Source organism: Triticum urartu, chromosome 7 (genome assembly GCF_003073215.2).
Source record: "Triticum urartu cultivar G1812 chromosome 7, Tu2.1, whole genome shotgun sequence".
Lineage (NCBI taxonomy): Eukaryota > Viridiplantae > Streptophyta > Magnoliopsida > Poales > Poaceae > Triticum > Triticum urartu.
In genome coordinates, this window is record NC_053028.1 from 486,140,703 (window position 1) to 486,149,380 (window position 8,678).

General features: G+C 45.9%; 1 protein-coding gene across 1 annotated transcript; it reads left to right on the forward strand.

The window, feature by feature from the left end:
• Positions 1-4,237: 4,237 nt before the first annotated feature.
• LOC125520337 (probable transcription factor GLK1) lies at positions 4,238-7,782 on the forward strand. Its single transcript, XM_048685230.1, has 6 exons — positions 4,238-5,011; positions 5,098-5,238; positions 6,567-6,926; positions 7,031-7,090; positions 7,220-7,342; positions 7,443-7,782. The coding sequence occupies exons 1-6, from the start codon at positions 4,463-4,465 to the stop codon at positions 7,590-7,592; spliced, it is 1,383 nt and encodes a 460-aa protein (XP_048541187.1). The 5' UTR covers positions 4,238-4,462; the 3' UTR covers positions 7,593-7,782.
• Positions 7,783-8,678: the final 896 nt, after the last annotated feature.

Here is an 8,678-nt window from a genome sequence, read left to right on the forward strand (position 1 = left end):
CCAATAGTGGAAACAGAGGCAAAAGTAAAAACGGCTACAGGGGCCGGTCGCAATCTAGAGACAAGAAATATTGCAGATATTGCAAGAGAGACGGGCATGACATCTCAGAGTGTTTCAAGTTGCAGAACAAGGAAAAGAGGAAAGGTAACAAACAAGGTGAAAATTCTGCTAACGTTGCTCGTGATGATAGTTCCGATGATGCTCTTGTCGTTATTGCTGGATGTGCCGAGACCAATGATGAGTGGGTACTTGACACTGCATGCACTTTTCATATGTGTCCACATAGAGATTAGTTTAATACTTTTGATTCCACTACTGCTGCTGGTTCCGTTTTGGGTTTTGATAATTCACCATGCAAGATTGAAGGCATAGGTTCTATTCAAATCGAGATGTTTGATGGCATAATCAGAACTTTGACAGATGTTCGGTATATTCCGAAGATGAAGAGAAATCTTATTTCTATGAGTGCCCTTGATGCAAAGGGGTACAAGTATTCAAGTGGAGATAGTGTTTTGAAGGTCACCAAAGGCTCCCTTATTGTGATGAAAGGTGATTTAAGTTCGACCAATGGTCTTTATTACCTTCGAGGTTCTACTGTTTCAGGTAATGCTACTCCAGTTATTTCAAAGAATTCTGATTGTGATGCTGCTAACCTTTGGCATATGCGTCTTGGACATATGAGTGAACTTGGTTTAGCAGAGTTAAATAAGAGAGGACTTCTTGATGGATATAAACCTGGTAAATTGAAATTTTGTGAGCATTGTATCTTCGGGAAGCACAAGAGGGTGAAGTTCAACACTTCCACTCATACAACTGAAGGTATTCTTGATTATGTCCATTCTGATTTATGGGGACCATCTCGCAAGAAGTCACTAGGTGGTGCTAGTTACATGCTGACTATTATTGATGATTATTCGAGAAAAGTTTGGCCTTATTTCTTGAAGCATAAATATGAAGCATTCTCAGCATTTAAGGAGTGGAAGATTATGATTAAAAGGCAAACTGAAAGGAAGGTAAAAATACTTTGCACTGATAATGGTATGGAATTCCGTTCTAAGCAATTTAAGAACTATTGCAAGTCTGAAGGCATTGTCAGACATTATACCGTTCCTTATACTCCTCAACAAAACGGTGTTGCTGAGCGTATGAACAGGACCATTATTTCTAGAGCCCGTTGCATGTTGTCCAATGCAGGTTTGCATAGGCGTTTTTGGGTTGAGGCCGCTTTCACGGCTTGTTATCTCATTAACCGTTCACCATCTATTGCTCTTAATAAGAAAACTCCAATTGAGGTATGGTCTGGTTCACCTGCTGATTATTCACAGTTGAGAGTTTTTGGTTGCACTGCTTATGCTCATGTTGATAATGGAAAGTTGGAGCCTAGGGCTGTTAAGTGCATCTTTCTTGGTTATAAGTCTGGTGTTAAAGGTTTTAAATTGTGGAATCCTGAAACCCAGAAGGTTGTTATTAGCAGAAATGTTATGTTTAATGAATCTGCTATGTTACATGATGTTTCATCTACTAATGTTCCCGTTGAGAGTGAACAACAACCTATTGTTCAGGAGCCTACTGTTCAGGTGGAGCATGTTATTAATTCAGGTGATACATCTGGTAATAAAATTGTTGATGCACATGATGAACCCGTCGTTAATGATGATCATGTCACTTACACTCCAAATCAGCATATTGTTCCACCCAGTTGGAATCTTGCACGTGACAGAGTTAGACGGGGTATTAACAAACCTGACAGGTTAATTGAATAGTGCAACATTGTTTCTTTTGCTTTATCTGTTGCAGAAGAAATTGAAGGTAATTCTAAGCCTTCTTCATATTCCAAGGCTATTATTTCTGGTGATAGTAATAAGTGGATGACCGCTATGCATGATGAGATGGAATCACTTGAAAAGAATGGCACTTGGGATTTAGTAAGATTACCTAGAGAGAAGAAATCTATTCGTTGCAAGTGGGTTTTTAAGAGAAAAGAATGTGTTTCTCCTAATGATGAGACAAGATATAAAGCAAGGTTAGTTGCTAAAGGTTATAGCCAGATTCTAGGTATTGATTATAACGAAGTCTTTTCTCCCGTTGTGAAGCATAGCTCTATTCGTACTTTACTCAGTATTGTTGCCATGCATGATCTTGAGCTTGAGCAATTGGATGTTAAAACTGCATTTTTACATAGAGAATTAGAAGAGGATATTTATATGGAACAACCTGAAGGTTTTTTTATTCCTGGAAAAGAAAAGCTTGTCTGTAAGTTAAAGAAATCTCTTTATGGATTGAAGCAATCCCCTAGATAGTGCTACAAGAGATTTGACACCTTTATGCTCTCTCAAGGTTTCAAAAGGTCTAATTATGATAGTTGTGTTTATTTGAAAACTGTCAATGGTTCAACTATTTATTTGCTCCTTTATGTTCATGATATGCTTATTGCTGCAAAGAGTATGTCAGATATTAATGAACTAAAGAAGAAATTGAGTAATGAATTTGAGATGAAGGATTTGAGTGCAGCAAAGAAAATTCTTGGCTTGGAAATATCCAGAGATAGACCGTCTGGAAAAGTATATCTAAGTCAGAAGGGATATATTGATAAAGTTCTTCATCGTTTCAATATGCATAATGCCAAGCCGGTGAGTACACCGTTAGCTGCACACTTCAAATTATCATCAGCTTTATGTCCTAAGTCAGATGCAGATATTGAGTACATGTCTAGAGTTCCCTATTCGAGTGCAGTTGGTTCACTCATGTATGCCATGGTTTGTTCTTGTCCAGATTTATCATATGCATTGAGTGTTGTCAGTAGATACATGGCTAATCCTTGAAAAGAGCATTGGAGAGCAGTTCAATGGATTTTCAGATACCTGCGAGGTACTTCTAATGCTCATTTACAGTTTGGGAAAACTGGAGATGGACTTGTTGGTTTTGTTGATTCTGATTTTGCTGATGATTTGGATAAGAGAAGATCACTCACATGTTATGTTTTCATCATTGGTGGTTGTGCTGTGAGTTGGAGAGCAACTTTGCAGTCAATTATGGCTTGTTCCACTACTGATGCCGAGTATATGGCTATTTCTGAGGCATGCAAAGAAGCTATCTAGTTGAAAGGTTTATACACTGAGCTTTGTGGAGATTCATCTTGCCCTACCATATTTTCTGACCGTCAAAGTGTCATATATCTTACAAAGAATCCAATGTATCATGAGAGGACAAAGCACATTGATGTCAGACTTCATTATATTCGAGATGTTGTTGCTGAAGGCAATTTGAAGGTATGCAAGATAAGTACTCATGATAATTCTGCTAATATGATGACAAAGCCAGTTTCGACCAATAAGTTTGAGCTTTCCTCAGGCTTAGTTGGTATTTCTCACTAGTCCTATGGACTTTGACGCACAAGGTGTTTATGCTGATTTAGATGGAGTTATTTATTTTCTTCGACTACTGAAGGGAATTTAGATCAAGGTGGAGATTGTTAAATTGTGATCCAAATTATACTGTGTTGGACTTGACGTAGTACAATTGGTATGGGCCTTTGCGTTGACGTCGACGCGTACGAGTACAACTCGTTTACTTGTCCTCCAAGGACTCTCATGTATTGCCCTCATATATACCTCATGTAGTTACACCTCAGACGGTCTGTCGTCTCATGTTTGTAATACTCCTCATCATAGTGATTGCGTCTTCGTGCGTCCGTGGTTTTCTTCCGCAAGGGTTTCCACGTAAAAATCCGTATCTTTCTGTCTCGTTTTAGCTCGTTATTATCTAACAAAAAAGTACACGAACCTCCACCAACTAATAAAATTTTCATTTAGAAGGATATAGTATAGGATGTAGGATAAAATATTTCTAACGCGCGCAAGGCACGATGACCGGTGATTTGAACGGGTCGGTCCACTTCCAAACACACGCGGCCCCTGCCCCCACATACTGGTCCTGTCCCTCTCTCCCACCCATGGGCAGGGACAGCGTGCGCGGCAGCCTCCAGCCGATATACATGCAGCCACTGTCAGTATTTGTTCGCTTCTCCGACGCCCTTGCGCTCTCCGAGCTCTGGGTACCGGCAAACGAAATAGTCGGGAAATAGGCCGTGCTCAAAAAAGGCTCACCCACACAGTGGCCGCAATAATTCGCGGAAGCGACCAAGCTGCACTTGCGCTCGCGGACAAGCCCACCCATCAAACGAATCCGGCAAATCTTCGCGAGCTTGTGGCGTACAGCCGCCCTCCCTTACACTGCCCGGCCCGGAGAATACATACATACATACATACATACATACATACTCGCCATTGCAGCGGGCACAGCACAGCCACAGCTCCGCCGCACGAACTGCATGCCAGTTTAAGTTCAGTGCTCAAATCGGGCCTGCAGCAGAAGCGCTCCAGACCTAACGTGCCGTTGCTTCCGCCGCATTGCGCTGGGCTGAACTTGCACGTAGCTGGCTGTGGTGGGTAGAGTGGCCGAGATGCTTGCCGTGTCCTCCGCGAGGTGCCTCGCCGACGACGCGGTGGAGCAGCGCGCCGAGGCCGCGCCCATGGAGACGGTTGGGGGCGCGGTGGTGGTGGCGGACCTGGACATAGACTTCGACTTCACCGTTGATGACATAGACTTTGGGGATTTCTTCCTCCGGCTAGAGGACGGCGACGCGCTGCCGGACCTGGAGGTCGACCCCGCCGACATCTTCACTGATCTCGAGGCGGCGGCCGCGGGCGTCGAGGAGTTGCAGGACCAGCAGGTGCCTTGCGCCGAGCTCTTGGCCGCCGTGGAGGACGTCGGTTCGGTCAGTTCGGCCGGTGGTGTCATCGCCGTAGAGAACGCGGCGTTCGCTGAGGCGGGGCTAGGAGACGGGAAGCGAGGGTGCAGTCAAGCCGAAGTGGACGAAAGCATGGGCGGCGGCGACCGCCCCGTTGTGCCGGACGCAAAATCGCCGTCGTCGACAACGTCGTCGTCTACCGAGGCTGAGAGCCGCCACAAGTCGTCAAGCAAGAGCTCCCACGGGAAGAAGAAAGCCAAGGTGCGTTCATGCTTCTTATTGGTCATATGTAGACATACTTCTTAGGTTTGCACCTTTGTGGTATTAATGGCGTGCCCTATCTGCAGGTGGACTGGACGCCGGAGCTGCACCGGAGGTTCGTGCAGGCGGTAGAGCAGCTCGGCATCGACAAGGCGGTGCCGTCGAGGATTCTGGAGATCATGGGGATCAACTCACTCACTCGGCACAACATAGCAAGCCATTTGCAGGTGAGTGCAGGCATGAAACTTGAAGTTTGAAACTGAATATTGATTATTCTGTCTAAACTCAATTATGCTTCGATGGCTGTACTAGCTATCAGTATTAAGGATCTAGTTTAATAAATCAACAAACAAACAAAAAACTCCTGAGCTAAGGAAGATTGATAGAAGAGCAATCCAAAGCTGCACATCTCTCAATTTGCAATTCACAATCAGGTAGCAAATATTATGAAATCGGGTTTGATAAATCTCAGTCGACTCAGACTTAATGAAGACATGGTCGAGGCTATATTCGTGCGATCTTACCTGAAGACCCGTGTAATTTTTTCTTTAAATTTTCTTTTCTTCTTTTATATGCTCTGTCACTTGACTGAGACTTCGTTAAGTCTCAGTTGACCGAGATCTAGCCACGCCCAAAATGAAATAGCTAGAAGAAAATGGTACATATTGTTGAATCTAGCACAAAGGGATGCAGATATAGAACTAGCTACTTTGAAATATGACTCGCACAAATGTGCCATGTACGCAAACGTATGTTCAGAATTCAAGTGATAATTCATGTCTTTCCCTAGCCATAAGACATGCATGGCAGGTGTAATGCATGCAACATGTCAAAAAAGCAAGTGTGTCAAAGTAGAGCAACCGTTGTTATACATTCCAAGAACAAGTTTAGGTGTTCTCCGTTTCTCTCTTCCCATTAGCTAGGTAGACCCCATCACTTCTATCATCTACGTACTCGTATGGCTGTAGGTTCACGGACTTTGGATGAGTTCTGTTTGAGTACTGGCCCAACTGTACGCTGCGACCTAATTCACCGGAAGTATAAACTTGTTCTGCCCAGGAAATATAGTAAACAATCATTGAAGGCATCCAATTGTTTGGCTGACTATGAGTCTCTACGTATTGCTAAAGCTCAGTGTTTAACGAAGTCTCAGTCGATGCATACTTGTAGGATCTTACCTAAAGATCTGTACAAAGTTTTTTTTCTTACATGTTATATCATTTAACTTAGACTTGATTAAGTTTCACTCGACTAAGACCTAGCCACTTCCTAATAACTACTCCCTCAGTAAACTTTTATAAGCTTTGAACTAACCCCAGTTTGAAACTTCAATCCTTATTTTGGATCGGAGGGAGTATTTTAATTGCTTGCAAATTCTATATTGTCATTTCTAACCGCACAACTGCATATTGAAATCCATCGCAGAAAGAACATCTGGATATTGAAATATGAACCTGCTATTTCTAGCTAGGGCGCGACTGAAAAAACGTTACTATTGACATCGACTCATCCCACTACTGTGCCGATTGACTAAATGAGTTCCATATCGTTGCAGAAGTACCGGTCTCACCGGAAGCACATGATTGCGCGGGAGGCAGAGGCGGCGAGTTGGACCCAACGACGACAGATGTATGCCGCCGGCGGACCGGCTGCGGCCGTGAAGAGGCAGGACTCGAACATATGGACCGTGCCAACCATCGGCTTCGCGCCGGCGCACCCTCCTCCTCCTCCTCCTTCACCGGCAGCCATGCAGCACTACGTCCGGCCGTTGCACGTCTGGGGTCACCCCACGATGGACTCGCCCCGGATGCCAATGTGGCCGAGGCACCCAATGCCCCGCGCCCCGATGCCGGCGTGGGCTCCCCCGCCGCCGCCGCCGTCCGACCCGGCTTTCTGGCACCACCCTTACATGAGGGTACGTGCAGACGTAGCACCACCTATGGCAGTCTTGTATGTGGTTTTGTGGTTGTGTGCTCGTGGCGCCTGTTTCTTACGTTTTGTTTGGATTTGCTTGTGCAGGGGCCAGCAGCGTATATGCCGACCCATGGGACTCCTTGCATGGCAATGCCGATGGCACCGGTGAGCAATTTACTTTGGCATGTTTGATTAATATATTTACCTGCTCACGGAAGCATCTATATAAGCTGTGGTATTTCTCCGCAATTGTTGTACCAAAAACTGATGGGATGAATGATTTTGCTGATTCAGAAATTTCCTGCTCCTCCTGTGCCCGTTGCCATGCCGTGTCCAGTCTACACGCCCCCCTCCACGCCACCAGCGCTGGCGAGCAAGAACCAGCAAGAATCGCAGCTCCAGCTACAAGCACAACCAGTACGTACATAGTACGACACTTCCATCTATCCTACTGTCTGCACTGCTGTGTCTGGGCCAGCTTTAGTTAACACTCTCTGTCTTGTTGTGGTTTTTGCAGTCAAACGAGAGCATAGACGCGGCCATCGGTGATGTTTTATCCAAACCGTGGCTGCCACTGCCGCTGGGGCTGAAGCCCCCTTCGTTGGGCAGTGTCATGGGCGAGCTTGAAAGGCAAGGCGTGGCCAATGTGCCACAAGCCTGCGGGTGAGCGCTGGAGGATGCATCCGCCTGCACTCCATGCATGACTGCTGCTCCGTTCAGAGTAACCGCTAGCAGCAGCACCAACGACAACAACAACAAAATCGTCGACATGTCTTTTTTCCTTAGAACGTATTGTGGACCTCTCTCTTGGTCAGCCTGTGCATAATTTCGATCAAGAGAAACTTTGTTACTTTTCACTCTTGAGACACATTTTTGCTACACCGTAAACTTCGACGCTCGCTCAACCGCGGCTACCCGAAGGCTCAACTTTACACCAATCGATCAACATTTCAATTTGTGTTTCTTGGATCGGAGATCGATCCTCCGCCTCCTCCTTCTTCTCCAAGAAAGAAAGTTAGGGTTCGTGCCTCTCGCCGGCGTCGGAGCAGGTCCGCCTCGTCTTCGGTGGCCTAGGGCCAATGACGGCGCGGTGGATCCTGGCAAGGGCCGGCGGGAGGGCTCCATTTTTAGTTGGTTTTTTCAATTTTGCAAGGGTTTGTATCCTACTCAGGAAGGCGAGACGGCGGCGGCTCCCTGAAGATGGAATAAAGGTCTCCCCGCCTAGCCCCCGTTCCGGCGGTGCGTCTAGCATCGTTGATGGGCGTGTGGAGGTGTGTCTCCGGAAGATCTATCTTTGGTGGATCTCCTCGGATCTCGTTGTTGTTCGTCTACGTTCGTGTGTCTTCGGTTTGGATCCTTCCGATCTACGATATTTTTCATCGGCGGCGGTTGCTGTTCTGGGGTGCTGGTCCTATGGGGCCTTAGCATGACGACTTCCCGACTGTCTGCTACAATAAGTTGTGCCCGGCTCTGGCGATGGAGGGACGATGACGGCGGCGCGCCTTCGGCTCGCTTCGGTGCTTGCAGTCAGTTTGTAAAAAAAGACCAAATAATTCTTACACTAATTTGGAAAGTAATTTAGCTACTGGGACGTTGGCAACCTCCAAGGGTAAGCAAATTCATCATCTGCTAGGGTTTATAAAATAGACAAAGCATGTCTCATACCCCTTTGCCTATGCTTCTCGTGAGGGCGACTAGGGTTTGCTCGCCTCCCGCCGGCACCGCCGCCGATCTACCTTGTCTTCTGTGGCCA